Source organism: Nycticebus coucang, chromosome 10 (genome assembly GCF_027406575.1).
Source record: "Nycticebus coucang isolate mNycCou1 chromosome 10, mNycCou1.pri, whole genome shotgun sequence".
In the NCBI taxonomy this organism is placed as follows: domain Eukaryota; kingdom Metazoa; phylum Chordata; class Mammalia; order Primates; family Lorisidae; genus Nycticebus; species Nycticebus coucang.
The window spans coordinates 3126322-3146795 of NC_069789.1; the positions used below are offsets into that span (position 1 = coordinate 3126322).

Genomic DNA, 20474 nt, shown 5'->3' on the forward strand with positions numbered 1-20474 from the left:
GATGGGCCTGGGGGGTTACGACTGTAATCCGTGCACTCCGGGAGACTGAGGCAGGAGGATCACTGGAGCTTGGGAGTTTGAGGCTGCTGTGAGCGATGATGGTGCCACTGCACAACACCCAGGATGACAGAGAGAGACTCTGGTCTCAAAAAAAGGAATTGCAATAATTCCATTTATAGGGTAGTTGTGAATATTAAGTAAGAGTGTATACTAATTGCTCTGGATAATTATAGGTGCATAATTCATGGCTAACAAACATTTATATATTCTTAATAAAAATTATTATTATTCTTCATGGTGGTGCTGAAGCAGCACAGGACCCCCGTCAGTACTACCTGTGTGACCTTGGGCCAGTCGCTTCACCTGCTCTAGTCCTCAGCTAACGAAAGTGTCTTCATCCTGAGGTCCTTCTAGTAAAATTACAAAACAGCGGCTGATGACTATTCATGCATAAGACAAACTCTTCTTCTCTAACGAGGGTATTAAAGGAGTTCAGGAAAGTTTAGCCCCAAGTATGACTCCTTGGAACGAAGAGGATTTTGAATTAAAGGTCCTTAGAAGTCAACAGCCCTTGGAAAGGGGCTGTCCCTCTATCTGCACCAGACAGTCCCGTCAAAATGAATCCTATGTACTCAATCTTGATATGAGGACAATTAATGACAATTAAGGTTGGGGGGGAAGCAGAAAGAGGGACAGAGGGAGGGGGGTGGGGCCTTGGTGTGTGTCACACTTTATGGGGCAAGACATGATTGCAAGAGGGACTTTGCCTAACAATTGCAATCAGTGTAACCTGGCTTATTGTACCCTCAATGAATCCCCAACAATAAAAAAAAAAAAAAAAGTGAAAACAACATACCTTAAACATTTTTGCCCTCATATTATTCTGAAATTTAAAACCTAAAATAAAATTTAAAAAATTAAAAAAAAAAAAAAAAAACTGCTTTTCCTGCCTCTCCCTGTAATCTCAACATATTGCAGGAAAGAGGATCAAGAATGAAACCAGACCTGGAACAACTCATTTCAAAGATAATACCTATGTCTTAAGCTAATTTAATTTGCAAAGAGAAACATATAAGTCAGTCTGATTCCCCCATCCATTCCTTCTCCCAGGTGTCTATTCATCCTCCCCTGTAAACATGTATTGCTACTCAACAGACTTATATCCTATATTCCTCATCCTCCCTGCCCTCTAACGTGAGGTCTATAACCTTCGGGAACCCACTGGGAAATCCGGCCATCATTCTGTGATTCTCCCCATGTGCACAGTAAATAAATCTATTTCTCTTAATAATCTGCCTTATTGTGAGTTGATCTTTCAGTAAATCTTCTGGGACGAGGAGAAACCTCTCACAATTCAAGCCACAGAAATGGAAGCCATATGTTTTACTATTATACATATCAACATCTATCTTAGTCAACAAGGATTTTAGTATAATTTTAAAATTACAACTAAAAAAGGAAAAAATAAAATATACTGGATCCAAATTGGGATTTTTTTGTTAAAACTGTTGGGATGCCAGTATAAGCACTTTCAGGAGATTCATGTATAATCTGAAAAGTCATACCAGCCACCTTTTAATTTTTAATCTACAGACCAGCTATCATCGTTGACAGCTGACAGTTTAAATTTCATAGTGCTTTATTTGTGTATAAAATAAATAAAAAGAATAGCCGGGTGTTGTGGCGGGCGCCTGTAGTCCAGCTGCTCGGGAGACTGAGGCAAGAGAATCGCATAAGCCCAAAAGCTGGAGGTTGCTGTGAGCCGTGTGACGTCATGGCACTCTACGGGTGGCAAAGTGATACTCTGTCTCTACCAAAAATAAATAAATAAATAAATAAAAAGTTGGAAGCAGGAAGATATAAAAGATGGATCTAGATAATTCACAAAATAGACACTGAAGCACTAAATAATTGAAAGCTAAATGGATTTATAGTGTCAACATCAACCCCAGAATAATCATTGCTGGCGTCTATGAAAAGGCCATTATTTTTTAAGAAACTCATGATGGCTAAATAATCATTTTATTTCAAATTTAATGTGTAAAGCTATTCAAGTATATTTCATACCTTTTCATAGATAGCTCGGAATGTACTCTGAAAATAGAATGAAATAGAAACGATAGGGTACAAAAAATAAGTCTTTAAAATCCAAACAAACTAAAGTTTAAAGTGTTATTCACGGTGGAATTTCGTGGAACAGGATCCGCATTAATACACAGAAGCCTGCCGCGTGTTAACGAGGGAAGCATTTCTGCTCCACCAAAGTCCTGCGTGTATTTGGTCTTATCAGATGTTTAGTCAATAGCGGAAACATTTATACACAGCCAGTCAATTATAACACCAGGAAATCAGCCATTGAATAAAGCAGGCTGTTAATTTTCCATCAGAGATTCATGTTTGAATGACCATGCATTTCACAGGTTTAAATACTGAAAGGCTAATTATCCCAAAGGCCCTGTGAAAAGAATAGCACAGATTGCACTTACAAACAACCCTAATGTTGCTCAGCTCAAAAATGCTCAAAAATGATCTTCAGCTCTCAGGGCTAAAGAATACTTCAATTTCTCTGCCTACTACACACACTGTGAGTGTACAAATATATACCTACATAAACCTATTCCACATACATGCACCCACACCTGTGGACACCTGTAGTGCTAACCCATGTCCATACCTATATATCTATACCTGTACAAACCCCACCAAAGCAATTTATTTCCCAAAGCTTTTGAAAAATACACGTGAAGTTTCTTATATACAAAGATTCATATTTTATAAAGTAAAATGTCAATTAAAACCTCATCTTCCTAATCTCCATTCAATGTTCAATCTTTCTTTCCTTTTAAAATATTGTCTTACGAAATGTCCTTATCATTCTTTTTTTGTGTAGAGACAGAGTCTCACTTTATTGCCCTCGGTAGAGTGTCGTGGCTTCACACAGCTCACAGCAACCTCCAACTCCTGGGCTTAGGCGATTCTCCTGCCTCAGCCTCCTGAGTAGCTGGGACTACAGGCGCCCACCACAACACCCGGCTATTTTTTTGTTGCAGTTTGGCCGGGGCTGGGTTTGAACCCGCCACCCTCGGTATATGGGGCTGGTGCCCTACCCACTGAGCCACAGACGCCGCCCAATCATTCTTATCCTAATGACTTCAAATTCTAAATGAATGTACAAGAAAACTATTTTTTCTTTCTTTTTTTTTTTACATTTCTTATTCTGCAAAGAAATCTTGAGAGTAAAAGTAAGTCAGTGTTGATGAGGTTCAAGACATGTTACTCCGAACTGTGGCGCTTTGGAATTTGAGAAAACAGCAGAAGCAGTTAAGTCACCCCCCTCTCAGTCCTGCCCTGAAGCACGTCATAAAACTGAGAAGGAATTTTCTGACAAACCCAGAAGCAGGTCTTAATATCCTCCCTGGACAGCTGCCCTCCCTATAGTGGAGGACACAGGAATGCCAGGAAAAGTCAAACAAACAGCCTTGCTGAGTGCCCTCCAGTTTAGCACCATTGGGTCATACTCCCTTTGTCCAAACTCCCCTGGACTGTCCACTCTTCATCAAACCTCCAACCCACGGCTTTCTCTAAGGCTCCCATGTCACATAAATCTTGTGTTAAATGAACCTGGATGTTTTTCTCTTGTTAATCTGTTTGTTGTTGTTGTGGTTGTTATAGGGGCTGCATCAGGAACCAAGCAATGAAGTGAGGGAAAGAAATCTTTCCTTCCTTTCAGAGTCAACACACACTAGACAAGTTTGGCCATCTACAAAACTAACTGACGTGGAGAGGCCCCTTGAATGTGCTCTGCTGCCCAGGAAACTTGGAAAACACAAAATCCAATCCTCGTGATCAGTACACATCGCAGAATGAGAGTTAACTAACCAAAGATGAGTCTACCCAATGTTACGTTAATTCCTCTCAAGTGTTAATATAGTAACATTCAGTAATCAGCATTTTCCATTCAGTAGTAAAATCCTAGGACAGAGACTGTACTTGCTTGGTTCCCTCGTATTTGCTGAGGAAATGAAGACATTTATGTATGGAGTTTAAAAATGGAAGGAAAATCATTTGTCAGCCAGAATTAAGCAGATGACTACAGCCAGCACACAGAGATCTCTCCTGACATTAAAATGTGTACTGGATTGCACTTTTCATCGTGGAGTGGCTTTCCCCCAAGGCCGTCTAGGTCCTGTTGCTATGATTTTATGTGGTTATTTTTTAATTATAAATCCAATTCCCAGCTCCGTACTACCCAGAAGGATAATGGGTGTGAATACTCAGATCAATGGAAAAGTACAAATGAACAAATCAGTATTCAGTATTTACATCAACCCCACCTCCTAAAAGCTGGGTTTTGTTTGAAACAAGTCAATGTATGAGGTTTGACTGTGAATTAGCTGATAAGTTTGAGTTTTTGGAAAGCCAATCTCATGAACATTCACTTAGTTGAGGCATGTCTTTATACATGGAGATGGTCTTCCTCTTTAAAAATGCTAGGATGTTGGGTCGCGCCTGTGGCTCAGTGAAGAGAGCGCTGGCCCCATATACTGAGGGTGGCGGGTTCAAACCCAGCCCCGGCCAAACTGCAACCAAAAAATAGCCGGGCGTTGTGGCGGGCGCCTGTAGTCCCAGCTGCTCGGGAGGCTGAGGCAAGAGAATCGGGGAAGCCCAAGAGTTGGAAGTTGCTGTGAGCTGTGACACCACAGCACTCTACCGAGGGTGATGGAGTGAGACTCTGTGTCAAAAAAAAAAAAAAAAAAAAGAAACAAACAAACAAAAAGAATGCTAAGACGCGTACACATCTCAGGATAACGTGTACAGTCACGCAGTTTCATGCTGTTTCCTTCCTCCATCCAACCTTCCTTCCCTTCCATTAAACCTTCCCTCTCTTCTTGTAAAGAAAAACTGGGAGCAAGCTTCTGAGATTGTTCTTTTTCATACCAAACAGGAACCATTTATTGCTTAGAAACGAATTAAAACATATTAGCTGGATAAAAATTAAATTTACACTGGGATTACGATTTTTGCAGTTAAGTGAGAGAGTAATGTAGTTACCAGCATGTCTTGAGCCGACACACAGTTCCGTGTTGGAAATGAAGCGTGACGTTCCCTGTTGGAAATGAAGCGTGACGTTCCAAGTATCCTGGACTATTTGTTATCTTGTAAGACTTTGTGAGTTTCATTTCTAAAGGACTTGATACAAAGCAACTATTGACTGACCTGATGTGTAAATGAAATATTTCCATACCCACCTTGGTGAAGAAATTAGGGATTTCCGTATCACACCCAACTCACCTTTTTAGTGATGATCAAAATGTTTGCACCCCACGTTACCTCTTGGGCTGCATTCCTCTTGTTCGACAGAGCATTGGCACTGCCAAATTTCATTTTAGCAAATCGTTTTCACGTTTTTTCGTCCCCCCACCCTTCCCACCCTCCCTGGAATTCCTTTACTCTAAGAGGGCACATTACTATTTTTCTATCATGTCCATATATTATAATAGTGACATTCAACAACTTAACACATTTATAAAAACGCAGACAGTACCTGGACATAGGCTCTGCAAGAGCGCTCTCTTTTCTGAAGCTGAATCCATTAAGACAGCAGATTAAACACAGAATAGAAAAAACAAGTTAGTGACAGAGGAAAACAAGAAAAATCAAAGAACACACCTACGCAAACCACCTTATTTTGTCATTGAATACTGTCTGGAGGGGAATGAAAGCTGAGCAGCAGCAAACTGTAAGCGATGGCGTAAAAATTTTTGGAACAAGCCAAGTGAACGCTGTGTGGCGTGAGGCTGTTAATGACAGCAAGCAAACTTTGAAGACGTGTAGTAGAAATTAGAAAAGGTCAACCACTTTATTCTTTTTAGATAACCCACTTCACACTAGGTTAGTTATTAATTCATTGGGAAACAAATGAAGATATAGGAAGTTAAAGAAATTATGTCAAGAGAACTGGACCCATTTTTGGAGGATAGATTATTTGCGGTTTACGGATAATATGGATGGCTCATGGGCCCGAGAAGTCACACGCCGGTTCATACATATGAACAGTTCTGTCTCTGAGGAAAAGATAAATGCCCATTCATTCTGATTAGTTGATTCTAAGGGATAAATACCAAGAGAAAAATAACTTCTGATTAAAACCATGTGATCAGTCTCCTTTATCGCTGTTTTTGTTTCTTGAAGAAGTTCTTTTGACAGCTTTGACTCCAAATCAAATTATACATTTTGGAAACTTTGGTGGGATAAGAGGTCTATTTTTGTTTGTTTTTATACCGAGTGATGTTTTTACGGGAAAAAGGTTTACACTGACTCATAGTCAGTCCCAAATGTTTTTTCTGGTGCTAAAATGAAAAATTCTCAATTACCCTGTTTAAATAAATGAGCCCCAATTTTATGAATTTGATTGTGGGTTTTCCTCCTCTCCCCTATCGCCTTTTCTTTTCTTCAGCAGCCTTGACTGTCCAAGGAGAAAATTATCCAGATTTAAGAAGCCGTTAACGCTGATGCTTTCTGTGTGGCTAATACTCTCCCAACTCTAATTCCTGCCTTCTGCAATGAGCACAGAGTGGTTACTTCTCCAAAGTATTAGGTGAAGAGTGAGGGAAGTAAATTGCCAAGGCCGTCATGTGGATCGCTGACTTGGATCCTGGTCAGCAGGTCTCTAAAGCCTCCAGAATTTCAATGTGGAGCGCAACTGATGTGTACTGAGTTGACTTTGCAAATCTGATGGGTTTTAACTGCTTCAGGGAAAGAGGGAACCACAGGAGCAAGCAGGCGGCAAGGAAGTGAATAACCTTTGCCCTCCCATCACCTTACCCCATCATGCAAATTAACATACGACAAACCACATTATATAAACAATTGAAAAGAGCCAAATGGGAAATAAAAGAGAGCATTAAAAAGCCTCACAAATGGAAATTTGCCCATTACGTAGTTATTTGATATTCAGAGCGGACAAGCTGATTAGCTGTAGCCAGTTAGAAAGTGACATTAATGGCCAGTGTTACCTGATACTGTCAGCCATCAACACCATTTTTAAGTACAGTTACAAAGTATCACTATAACAACTCATGTTATGGATATGTAACATTAATAGAAATTACTACTTTCCACACATTATAACAACGGTAGCTGGCAGCTGTGTTCATTACCAGCACCCAGTCGGATGGGCGACAACACAGTAAAATCCCAGCATGTTGAGATTACGGGGCAGCTGCAGATTATACTCTAGCAGGGCCGTAAAATAACTCCGTTATGCTTGGTTGTGAAAAAAGCTGTAACCATTCTAACAGATAAAACTGTACCTGTTTTTGGAAGATGAAATTAGAGCAAAAGTTTGTAATCTGGCTTTTTTTCTAGGTGGAACAATTACGATTTTTTAAATGTCTTTCATTTTGATGAGTGAAATTCTGACCTCTGTAAAGTGCAGAGGAACTGTGTTTATATTAAAAGGCCAATCAGCAAAGTCATTTTTCATTGTAAAAGGGAATGTTCTTTTAGTGAATTCCAGAGAAGAACATTAGTCTGTTACTGTCAAATTCTTGCTTTATTTATTTATTTATTTATTTATTTATTTATTGTTGGGGATTCATTGAGGGTACAATGAGCCAGGTTCTTGCTTTATTTTTTTATTTTCTTTTTATTTTCAGACACATGGAACCTGAAAAATAAATTCTTGCTTTTTGAAGGAGTGAGACTATAGTATAGTGATATTCAAGGCCTTAAAAGGCAGGTTTAATAATTGAGATTCTTTACTACACAAAGGCCATTCAGGGAACCCCCATCATTGGATGGTAGCAATGCTAATATTTTTTCGCCATGGGCTTAATTAACTATGGGCTATTTTGTTACATTTAAAAAAAAAAAGATATTCCTTATGTAGATGTAAAATATATTTTATGTTTATCTAAATAAACATAAAATTCATAGAAAGTATTTTCCTTGAAATTAAAAAAAATGAATTACTTTCATTATTCACAATTTATATTTTTGGCAATATATTAGATTTTTAAATTTTTAATGGTACTAGTATGAAATCTGAGTGATTTCAAAGTCTAAAGAAAGTCAAAATTAAAACTTAATTATTTGCCCCATGGGTTTTTAAAGCATGTTATTAATTAGTTTATATTGCCTCATTTTAAAAGTATCTAAAATGAAATTTTAATAGCCTTTGTTGCTATTTTTAGAATTCCTACTTATTGATGAGCCTTTCGTTTTATTGTCAATTATTTTAATACAAGATTTGAAAGAAAAACAAAAAACAAGGTAAATTTCATTTATCCACAATAACCCTGTCAGAATTTGGCACGTAAAACAGAGTAACTACTATGGGAAACAGAACAGAATTCAAAACATACGTGGAGAAATTCTTATTCATTGTTTCTTTAGATTAAGAACTGGATAGAATTCCATTAAATATAATAAAGCAATGGAGTAAATTGAATAGAACTAATGATTCTGTTTATAATAACTGAATTCTACAGAAAAAGGAAAATGAAGCTGGGAAGTCTAACAGATTTTACAACTTAAAGGTATACAGACAGACAGACGGGTCCTGACCTTGTTCAAACTGCGGGCAGCACTGTCCTTGCCCCCGGGGGTCAGGTTCCGCAGCTGGACATCCAGGAGGCCCACCAGCTGATCCATGGCCCTGACGGAGTAGGTGATGTCCCCAGCATTCAAGTGATTTCTTGTCTGCTCAGCAAGCTCTCTAGCAATATTTGCAGCTGTCTCTCCAGATTTCAACTAAAATTTTGAAGTAGGACACAAAGAAAATTGATCGTACATAAATACTTTGTGAACTAACATAAAATCTTAAATTAAGGCTTCCCCTCAGGGACTGATTGACTGGACGCCCTGTAGGCCAAGGGCATCCCTCATTAGCTATGAGAAGATCAGACATGCCTCACTGTGCCCCTTCCCTACTTAGAGATGTCCTCTGTGACTCTTTAACAGGCCTAAGGCTTTTCTATTCCTAACTGCAGGTCCTCAATAACACAGCAAACCATCTGAGTCTGCCCACAAGTCCCCTAGTTTGTTGCTGATTAACAGACCCTTAGCTGAACTCAGCATCCATTTTCCCCAACTCCTGTTCTATTAGACAGACCCTAACTCTTTTAGCCAATTGTCAGCCAAAGAATCTTTAAATCCACCTCTAACCTGTGGGCCCCCCACTCTGAGAGTGACCCTGGGTCATGATTCTCAAATTTGGCTCAGAATAAACCTCTTTAAATTGTTTTACAGAGTTCTTTTCTGTTGACAACTTTTTTTTTTTTTTTTGGCCGGGGCTGGGTTTGAACCCACCACCTCTGGTATATGGGGCTGGTACTCTACTCCTTTGAGCCACAGGCACCTCCCCCGTTGACAACTTTTATACAATTATTTTTTACAAGCTAGTTTTAATCACCAAGGCAAGGAACAGTTATTGATTTCATCTTCACCTGTGTTATGTTTCATGCTAACTCAGCTTTGTCTTCAAAACTGGAGTTGAAATTCAGGCCAGGAAACTTCTCCTGAGGACTCCTACTTCTAAAAATTATCCTCACCTTAACTATCTGTTTGGGTCGGATGTCTGCCGTATTATTTTCTCTATGAGATTCTAAACTGGACTTGGATGAGTGTGTGTTGTAAATCCCCAGCCAGATTCTAAGTTCTTAGAGACCCAAGTACAAATTTTCCTTCATATTTTTCCTTCAAATTTTCCTGTTTAATGCTTAGTTCACAATGAACACTCCCCAGCCCCAAAAGTCTGTGAAAATTCTGCCCCTAACAAAATCCCTGCTTTACAAAGCGATTTTCATCTTCTTACTAACTACAGGATGAGTAGTCTGCCCCCAGTACATTGGACAGCAAACTGGTCTTAATTTCTAGCGTTTCTCTTTTCTGAAACTACGTGTTGATTTTTCCAATACATGTACAGGGGTATATGAAATTATCGGTACTCCAAAGATTTTAAAAGAGATAAAGACTAATGCCCCATAATTACATGTACAAATCTGACAGCCCTGGGTGATAAGATAGGAATATACATTTATTTGTAAAAAAGTCATGATGAACAAGGGGAAAAGTGAATTAGAGATGTGAAATGTAAAAATAATGAGGGTCTCCCCTTCACCCCTAGGTATTCCTGCGTCTCAGAGAGTGTTAATGGTCTGACATCTGTCTTTCCAAACTTTAACCTGTCTTATTGCTATTTACCTTTATATGTCACAGTGTCATTATTTAAGAAAATATTTTCTTTTCTTTTTTAAGGGCAGTAGACATAGAATGTTGGATCAAAAACAGAAAGACTGTGTCTTTGTGAGCTGTCTCCTTAATGGGTATTCAGAAAGCTTTAAGAATTACAACTAAAACTCCTCATAGTCAAATAGGTAGGTGGCTGCTGTCCCCTCAGGGTGTTTCATGTTTGTGGCAGGAATGAATGTTAATGAAACCCAACAGAGTGCAGTGATTAAAACACTTAAATTATTTACAGTTATATTGTTAAGAATGTCAGAAAAAGTCTAACTCAAAAAAGCAAAAAGTTCACTAACATCAAGAGTTGGCTTGTGTGGTGCAAATGAATATCGCTCCCCTCTAAGCTATGACTGGGGGTGTACATCTGTATAACCCCATGTAGAGCAGATTACCCGTGTGAAGTAAATTCTGACAGGAGAAGACTCTATGACTCTCTTATTACTATGAGAAAGAAAAGGTTTGCAAAAAGATAAATGTTCAAAGATGTTTGCACATAAACATTCCAGCTTGTTTGTTATGGGAAAAAGTCGATTATGACTATATAACACTACTCAGGTATTATGCAGATCATAGAATATTAGATACTTGTTTAAAATTATGAATGAGATCAATATTATTAACATCAATCTTTGGGATATATTGTTGAGTTAAAAGAAATGCAGATAAGCCAGGCTTGGTGGCTCTTGCCTGTAATCCCAGCACTCTGGGAGGCCAAGGCCACTTTGAGCTCAGGTGTATGAGACCCCTTCTCTACTAAAACTAGAAAAATTAGCCGGGCAGGGTGTGGCAGGTGCCTGTAGTCCTAGCTACTCGGGAGGCTGAAGTAGGAGGATGGCTTGAGGCCAGGAGATTGAGATTTCTGTGAACTGTGATGACCACATGCACTCTAGCCTAGGCAACAGAATAAGACTCTGTCTCAAAAAAACAAAAATGCAGATATAAAAATGATGTATACATATGCTAATATATATTTGCATGCTATTTAAGAAATATACATACCGTACGTAAGTAGTTATAAAAGTATTCCTTATAAATAATAAGTACAAAACCTAGTATTTTGGCATTTTTTTATATACATGTAAATCTATACATTTAAACACATAGAACAGAGCCTGAAAAGTGAGAATCAGAAGAGAAATCTTAATCTGTAATGTTAGAATTTTATAAGAAAATGTTGGGCGGCGCCCGTTGCTCAGTGGGTAGGGAGCTGGCCCCATAACCGAGGATGGCGTGTTCAAACCCAGCCCTGGCCAAACTGCAACAAAAAATAACCGAGCATTGTGGTGGGCACCTGTAGTCCCAGCTATTAGGGAGGCTGAGGCAAGAGAATCGCCTAAGCCCAAGAGTTGGAGGTTGCTATGAGCTGCGATGCCACAGCACTCTACCGAGGGTGACATAGTGAGACTCTTTCTCAAAATAAATAAATAAATAAATAAAAAAGAAAAGAAAATGTTACAGTCATATTATCTAGTTAATCAGTATATATTAGACATTCTTCAAATAGAAAACACATCTAGAGTGAGTTTAAAGAATTTGTAAAATTGGGTCAGGGTCTTCACACCTAAAATACATGAAAAATGTAATGGAAATATACCATGGGGTTCAAGGATTAAATATAAAACAAATTCACTGTAGATCAAAGTAGCATTCATAGCCCACTGGTGGGTCATGAAACGAGTTTTAAGTGGTCACGATGTGACACAATACGATTTAAATCTATACATTTACATTTCTATATATAATTTAGAACTACTTATTGATAATCTAGTAAAGCAATTGACAAATTCTAAAATTCAACATTCCTCAATTTAGTGAGATGCCAGTATATTCTAAGTATCCAAATTCAAGGTTCCATTCTGAATACTAAGTATTTTAGATTCCAAATCTGAATACTTCACACCACTGATTAGAAATTTTGCAAAACTCCTCCTGGGTACAGGAATATCTAGATGGCTGGTATGCCTATAGATTTTCAAAGGGACATTCTTTTAATCAATGCACCATTCATAGTGTCCTGAATAATTTTTAGAGTTTTCTACCTATTCTATTCTTTTTTTTTATTATTAAGTCATAGCTGTGTACATTAATGTGATCCCGGGGCACCATACACTGGTTTTATAGACCGTTTGACACATTTTCATCACCACTGGTTAACATAGCCTTCCTGGCATTTTCTTAGTTATTGTGTTAAGACATTTACATTCTACATTACCTATTCTATTCTTATAATAATAATGGTATCTATAGGGTTACTATTGTATTTTTTTTAATTTAAATTCTTTTCTTTTTTTATTGTTTGGGGTTCACTGAGACTACAAAGAATTAGGTTACACTGATTGCATTTGTTAGGTAATGTCCCTCTTAAAATAGTGTCCTGCCCCCGAGTTTTGTCATATGCAATGACCCCTCCCTCGCCTCCCCTCTCTCCAATCCTTCCTTCCCCTTCCCCACCCCATGTGGCAGCTCATCTCCTGCCTTCATATTAGAGTTGAGTAAATCGGAGTCTTGCTTCTCCATTCTTATGAGGCTTTACTAAGAAGAATGTGTTCCACCTCCATCTAGGTTAATATAAAAGATGTAAAGTCTCCATCTTTTTTAGTGGCTGAATAGTATTCCATGGTGTACATACACCCCAGCTTGTTAATCCATTCCTGCTTCATCTGCCTTTTGTTTTTTAAGTTTTTTTTTTAATTAATATTAAATCATAGCTGTGTACATCAATGCAATCATGGGGCACCATACACTGGTTGTATAAACAGTTTGACATATTTTCATCACACTGGTTAACGTTGCCTTCCTGGCATTTTCTTAGTTATTATGTTAAGACATTTATATTCTACATTTACTAAGTTTCACATGTACCCTTGTAAGATGCACCGCAGGTGTAATCCCACCAATCCCGCCCCCCTCTGCCCATCCTTTGTTACCACACAATATATTTTTTATCAGAAAAAAAGTCAGGGTTAAATGGATCTCTGGAATTTTTGATTCACTTCAATGTACCATGGTGAAAAAAAAAGTATGAGATCTACTCAATCAGGTAATATGCTTTCTTCATTAGCACAGAATGTTCAAAACTAAGATGGTAAGTACTAACTTCCATTCTCTTTATCAGTAATCGGTATTAAAATCAAAATTATCTGTCAATCACAGGAAAATTACATAGCACTGGTATTTTTGAATTGTAATTCATTTCTTTTTTTACTTCTGTGCAGTTATGAAAGCATAGGTTTTGATATTATTATAATGTTGGAATTATAAATAAGGTGGAAAAGAAGGCCTGTATAATCCCTTACACAAAAATTTAAACATTTTCTTTATGTAGAGTAATTCAAAAGTTGAGAAAGTAGATGACCAATGAGTAAAATTTAACTTTTCTTCACATAAAAGATAACGATAGGAAATTCAGCTTCCTATATATGTGCCAATAACAGCTACTATAGTTTTATAAGACAGTGAGAAAAGTATGAAAGTCACCAGTGGAGTCTCTTTTTTTTTTTTTGTAGAGACAGGGTCTCACTTTATGGCCCTTGGTAGAGTGCCGTGGCCTCACACAGCTCACAGCAACCTCCAACTCCTGGGCTTAAGCGATTCTCCTGCCTCAGCCTCCCGAGCAGCTGGGACCACAGGCGCCCGCCACAACGCCCGGATATTTTTTTTTTGGTTGCAGTTTGGCCGGGGCCGGGTTTGAACCCGCCACCGTCGGTATATGGGGCCAGAGCCTTACCGACTGAGCCACAGGCGCCGCCCACCAGTGGATTCTCTTAAAAATAGTCATTATGTTTTAACATTCAAAGGTGTTTCCTTATAAAGAATAAACTTATTTAACCCTCCAAAGGGACTATCAGGAACTCAGTGTTCAACAAAAACAGAACAGTTATAAGTAAAAGAAAATTGAAGTACAAATAACTTATGAAAATGTTTTTATAATAAAAACACAAGAAGCATGTTTTTAATGTAAAGTAAAATTGCTGTACTAATTATTCTTTGTGACATTCTCTTCATCTTTTACAAAAAAAATTTACTTTTTAACTTTTTAACGTTGTATATAGAGATGAGATTTTGCTATTGTGCCTAGGCTAAAATTCAGTGACTATTCACAGGTGTAATCCCAGCTCGCTGCAGCCCCTAACTCCTGACCTCAACCCACCCTTCTGGACCAGTCTCCTAAGTAGCTGGGACTCTACTTCTCCTTAAAAGTGAACAAATCAAAGCAATAATTTTCCATTCTTTCAACAGTTATTTGAACACTTGTTATTTCATCAGGAAATAAAGATGAATCTTTTTGTATGGAGCCAGAAAAGACCCTGAATAGCCAATGCAAGCTTAAATAACAAGAGCAAAGCAGAAGGTATCACCTTTATAGATGTCGAGCTACACCCCAGGCTATTGTAACCAAAACAGCAAGAAACTGGCACAAAAACAGAGACACAGACCCGAGAGCAGAGAACCCAGAGACGAAACATACTCACTCTCACCTGTTTTTTGACAAAACAGATAAAACTATACACTGAGAAAAAGAATCCCTGTTCAACCCTAGTGCTGGGAAAACTGGGTAGCCACTAGTCAAAGAGTGAACCAGGATCTGCACCTCTCACCACTCACCGAAATTAACTCATGGTGGATAAAGACTTCACGTAAGGAAGGAAAGTATAAGAATTCTACAACAAATGCTGGAGAAACTCTTACTGATGATTGGCCTAGGCAAAGAATTCATGAAGATTCCAAAAGCAATCACAACAAAAATAAATAATTGGGACCTGATCAGATTAAAAAGTTCTGCATGACCAAGGGTGCAAACAACAGAGCAAATGGACAACCCACAGAATGGGAAGAAATAGTGACACCATAAAAAATTGATAACCAGAATATACAAAGAACTCAGGCAAATCAGCAAGAAACAACCAAACCATCATGTTAATAAGTTGGCAAAAGACATGGATAGGAGTTTTTCTAATGTGGATCCATTAATGGCCAAAAAAACTCATGAAAAAATGCTCCATATTTCTAATCGTAAGAGAAAAGCAAATCAAAGCCACAAGGAGATATTCTCTAGCTCCAACAAAAATGACTTGTGTTAAGAAGTTCCAGAACAACAGATGCTGTGTGGATGCGGAGAGAGAAGACGACCCTGTTGGTGGGTCTGCAAACTGGTACAACCTCTATAGAAAACTGTGGGAGGCAGCTCAAGGAGCATCAAGTAAACCTACCCTGTGACCCAGGGATCCTACTGTGGATATGTATGCAAAGGACAAAAGGTCATTGGTGAAAAGAACACTTGAATATTTATAGCAGCACCAATTCACAATTGCAGATGTGTGGGAACAACCCAGAGCCCACTGATAGAGAACAGATTAATAAAACGTAATCTACTCCCATGATGGGGAACTACTCAGCCATAAAGACAAATGGTGATCTGGTATCTTGTGTGGCAACCTGGAAGAATCTGGAGACCATTCTAAGTGAAATGTCACAGGAATAGAGAAACAAACACACACATGTATTCACGACCAGGGTAGGTGCGATCCATCAACACTTACGTGCACGTGTGAAAGTAAACCTCAACCAAAATCAAGCTGAGGAGGGTAAATTCGCACTTCTTGGGTACAGTGCACACTGTCTGGGTGGGAGGCACATTACGACCTTGACTCAATGGTGAGAAAAGCAAACTGTGTGAACCCAACGTGTGTACCCCATATTATTCTGAAATTAAGATGGAAACAAATACACACAAAAATAGAAACCTTCCATGGGAACTGTGCTCCGTTCCTACCAGTTGGGATTGGGGTTGGACACATACATAAAGGCACATAAAAGTAATTTAACAATGTAATTGTCATGATAGGAATGTGTATGAGGTATTCTGGGAACACAGTCCAGGGGCAATAGACTCCTGAAAACGGAGAGAGAGGCAAGAAGAGGTAACAGCCCAGCGAAAACGTGAAGGTTAATTAGTAGGATGTGAGCACTCCAATTTGTATAAATAATCAACACATTGAATCCCATATGGCATAAATTTGTATTCATGATCTATGTACAAATGACTTAATAAAAAAAAAAGGAAACAAATAAACAATGAAAAAAAAAAAAGAGAGAGAGAGTGACCAGGTAAGATGAAATACACAAGAAAAAACAATTTTCTCTACAGTCGGCTTTGAAGTGTTATTATATCAACCATTAATCAGAGGCCAAACAACCGGGAAGGAATTATTCGCAATGTATAAGCATAGAGCTACCATTTCTTTGAAAGATTTGCCTATTTTACCGTAAATCTGAGTCAAGGGGATAGATGAGTAATAAAATACTTCCTTCTTACAGCTGCAGGTGGGTGAGGCCGGGCACCAGGATTCACACTATAATCCCAGCACCCTGGGAGCCCAAGGTGGGTGGATAGCTCGAGCTCAGGAGTCCACGACCACCCTCAACGACAGCAAGACTCTGTGTATTCTAAAAATGGAAAAAACTACCCAGGCATTGTGTTGGGACCCACAGTTCCAGCTACTTGGGAGGCCAAAGCCAGAGGTTCTCTTGAGCCCAAGAGTTTGAGGTTGCTGTGAGCTATGATGACACCATGGCAGTCTACCCAGGGTGACAGGGTGCGAGTCTGTCTCAAAAAACATAAAAAACAAAAACCAAACAAACAATTGGAGGTAAGTTAAAAAATGTCTAAAGTCGGCTCGGCGCCTATGGCTCAAGCAGCTAAGGCGCCAGCCAAATACACCTGAGCTGGCGGATTCGAATGCAGCCTGAGCCCACCAAACAACAATGACGGCTGCAACCAAAAAATAGCCGGGCGTTGTAGCGGGCGCCTGCAGTCCCAGCTACTTGGGAGGTGGAGGCAAGGGAATCGCTTGAGCCCAGGAGTTGGAGGTTGCTGTGAGCTGTGATGTCACAGCACTCTACCCAGGGCGACAGCTTGAGGCTCTGTCTCAAAAAAAAAAAAAAAGTCTAAAGTCTTAGACCCCACTAGTCTCTGATAAAATTAAGATGCACTTTGCTTCCGTTCCACACTGGATCTAAGGAAGTTAAAATGGGGAAATTAAGGTACAGGAGTCAGGATCCAACCTTGCCTTTCAGGGCAAATAACCAGTTTATTTTATATCGTAAAATAACCACATCATTTCTAGACCTTCACACTCTTCTTCTTTAGAAAATACAGGAATAACCTCACATTATCTCAACATCTGTCAGTAGCTGTGTACAAACAAAAGAAAAGGCTTCAGTCAGTTAGAAATAGACAGAGACTGTTCTCAGGGACAACTCAGGCAATTTTCTCCCACATAATAGTCGGACCAGGCACTGAAGTAGGAAGCTGACCCCACTTTGCATGTAAATAATAAGGAAGCTATTCAGAACTGTAATACCACCAAATTTCAAATGAAAAAAGATGGGTGAGATTACAAAGTGCAATGAATTCTTTAAAAGGACACAAAACAGAAAGTATAAACTCTCCGAAAAATTGAGTGCAAGAGAGATCAAGCTGAAGGCAGGCACTGATTTTAGGGCATTCATTAAGAAAGGTGAAAAAATAGATATTTTTGTATGTTTCAGGAGGCACGGCTCTGAGCTCACTTGCTGGCTATCAATGAAAATTGGAAACTGCTTTTAAAACATTAATTTGAAGACAGAGCTATCTTCCCATCTGTGTCCACCCACTCACCTTCTATTACTTTTCTGTCCATCCACATATATCCGCCAGGCCTTCGACTCACCCACCTGCTGCCCTATTTTCCCCTTTCCCTCTCTCCCCCGTCTCTCTCTCTCTGCCTCATTGTTAGGGTGCCCAAGGTCTCTTTCTATGTAACTTACACTCTCCCCTTTTTGTACCAATTACACTTTTTATTAAATCTCATTATTGTGAAAGTATTTGGGGTTGTTGGTTTGCAACAAATCTGTTCATGAGATCCTAACTTTAAAACTTTACATGTTGTGAGTGAAAAGTAATCTGCTCTCTTTTGTTATATAGAATTTAATCTTTGGCTCGGCGCCTGTAGCACAGTGGTTACAGCGCCAGTCACATACACCAAGGGTGGTGGGTCCGAGCCCGGCCCGGGCCAGCTAAACAACAGTGAAAACTGCAACCAAAAAATAGCCAGGCATTGTGGCAGGCGCCTGTAGTCCCAGCTACTGGGGAGGCTGAGGCAAGACAATCGTTTAAGCCCAAGAGTTGGAGGTTGCTGTGAGCTGTGATGCAACAGCACTCAATTGAGGCAGACAGCTTGAGACTCTGCCTAAAAAAAAAAAGAATTTAATCTTTTACTACTTTACTGTAAATAAGTGGCCCAAATCCATTTATGTGTGCAAGCCACCAAGATTTTTTTTTTGCCAGGGCTGGGTTTGAACCTGCCACCTCAGGTATATGGGGCTGGCGCCCTACTCCTTTGAGCCACAGGCACCACCTAAACCTCCAAGATTCTTTACTGGTTTTGTACCTCCTGATCTTATTTCTTACAGGGGAGGGCTCTTCCTTTAAAGTTCCCAATATGCCCCAGAGACACTGTTAGACGGGAAGGTTGCTGTGACCTGAATGCCTGTGCACCCAACTTTCAGATGTTGAAAACCTAATCCCCAGTATGACTGAATTGAGGGGCAAGGCCTTTTGGGGGTGAGTAGGTCCTGAGCAGTGCAGAGCCCTAAGGAAGGACATTCATGCCCTGATAAAAGACGCCCCGGGAGCTGCCCCGCCCACTCTGGGAGGACCAAGACAGTGACACGTTGCTGCCTCTGAACCAGAAAGTGGGCCCTCCGCAGACACGGAATCTGCCCACACCTGGACCTTGGATGCCCAGCCTCCAGAACCGTCGGGTATAAGCTTCGGTTGTTGGCAGGTCCTCTCCTTGGTGAGTGTATGTTGGTTTTTCCAGCTCTGTTTTCATTGGGGGTAGAAAGTGTGCCTTTGCTTTCAAAGTTTGAAATTCACAGACCTTTACTGGGGTGGGGAGGGCAACGGAACGATTTAGCAGTGTCTATCTGCAATACCTTAATCTGTCAACATAGCAGAAAACAAATCAGAGAGGTGAGGAAGTAGGAGGTGGGAGAAGGGGAAGCGAGGAGACTAGGGAAGAAAGAAAGAGCAGTGTGGCCACGGTGGGGAGGAGAGCGAAGGAGAGGTGAGCAGGGAAAGGGGCGGCGGGGAGGGAAGAAAGCAGAAAGACGCTGAGGGCTGTGCGGGGCGTCTTGCCCTCCCTTGGCTAGTTCAGGGCCACGCTCTGCCTTCCATCTAGCTTTCCGTCCCAGGAGGTGGACTCACACGCCAGTCACTGGGAGAGTCCCTCTCCTCTGGCTTCTGCTGGGATCTGGCCAGTGGCCTGGCTGGGCAGGAAGACGGAGGGAGGAGGGCAAATGAGGTTGGGGGTCTTTATTCCCCTTAATCCTTCTCTGAAGGGTTACCTGGGGCCAGGCTGTGCCCCTGGGTCACCCTTCCTCTCTGGGACACCATCTTTCCAATGTTGGGTCACTCCTCTGCCCTGGCACCTGCAGGCCTGGGCTGGGCACAGCTCCTTCGCAGTTTCTGGATCTGGGTTCCAGTCTGCCTTTGCTGTCCCAACACGGGTGTAAAAAAATCCCCTCTCAAATGTGCCATCTGAGTGCTGCTGGGATTGTAGGACTGTGGGAGGAGATGAGGAAAAGGATGAATTGCGTGGAAGACGCTTTGGAGTGGAGGGAGAGACAAAAGGGGCAAACTCGGGGAACGTGGAAACGGTTTCTCTGGTGGTGGTTTATAGTGCTAATATGTAAGTGTCAAAGTTCGTGGTTAAGAGACCTGTTTAACTATCATTTATAGTCAATGAGCCACATAAATATCTGAAGAGATACAGCAGGTGAAAGAGCAGACAGAGGAAAAAGAGATGGGCTAAGTCAGCGAATGTAGGGCCATGAAGGCAATTGCCGTCTATCCATGTGTTTAACTAGTGCTGTGGCCAAACACGGCATCTTCATGACTCACGGCTGACCTGGGCCAGCTCTATAGGCTGACTGCTCAAAACCGTCTTGTTTATACTTTTGAAGACTTTAAAAAATTATGAGTAATCAATCAATGTAAGACATTGTTATAAATTGTAAGGTTTTTTTTTTTTTTTTTTTTTGGCCGGGGCTGGGTTTGAACCTGCCACCTCTGGTATATGGGGCTGGCGCCCTACTCCTTTGAGCCACAGGCACTGCCCCACAAATTGTAAGTTTTAAGATACTCAAACATCAAGAATCAGAAAGGACTGTCGATAGTGTTTCTT

The 20474-nt window shown here is 40.2% G+C and overlaps 1 protein-coding gene across 7 annotated transcripts in view; it reads right to left on the reverse strand.

Annotated features, from left to right (window-relative positions):
- ADGRL3 (adhesion G protein-coupled receptor L3) overlaps window positions 1-20474 on the reverse strand; it is a 784489-nt gene that overhangs the window by 140899 nt on the left and 623116 nt on the right. For 5 of the 7 annotated variants that reach the window (XM_053607086.1, XM_053607085.1, XM_053607090.1 and 2 more), the window contains 2 exons: window positions 8569-8754; window positions 5546-5584 (listed from right to left, as the gene is read on the reverse strand). In XM_053607086.1, the coding sequence (XP_053463061.1) occupies window positions 5546-5584; window positions 8569-8754 (225 nt within the window). The remainder of the gene's footprint in view (window positions 1-5545; window positions 5585-8568; window positions 8755-20474) is intronic. The other 2 variants (XM_053607089.1, XM_053607088.1) reach the window with 1 other exon arrangement.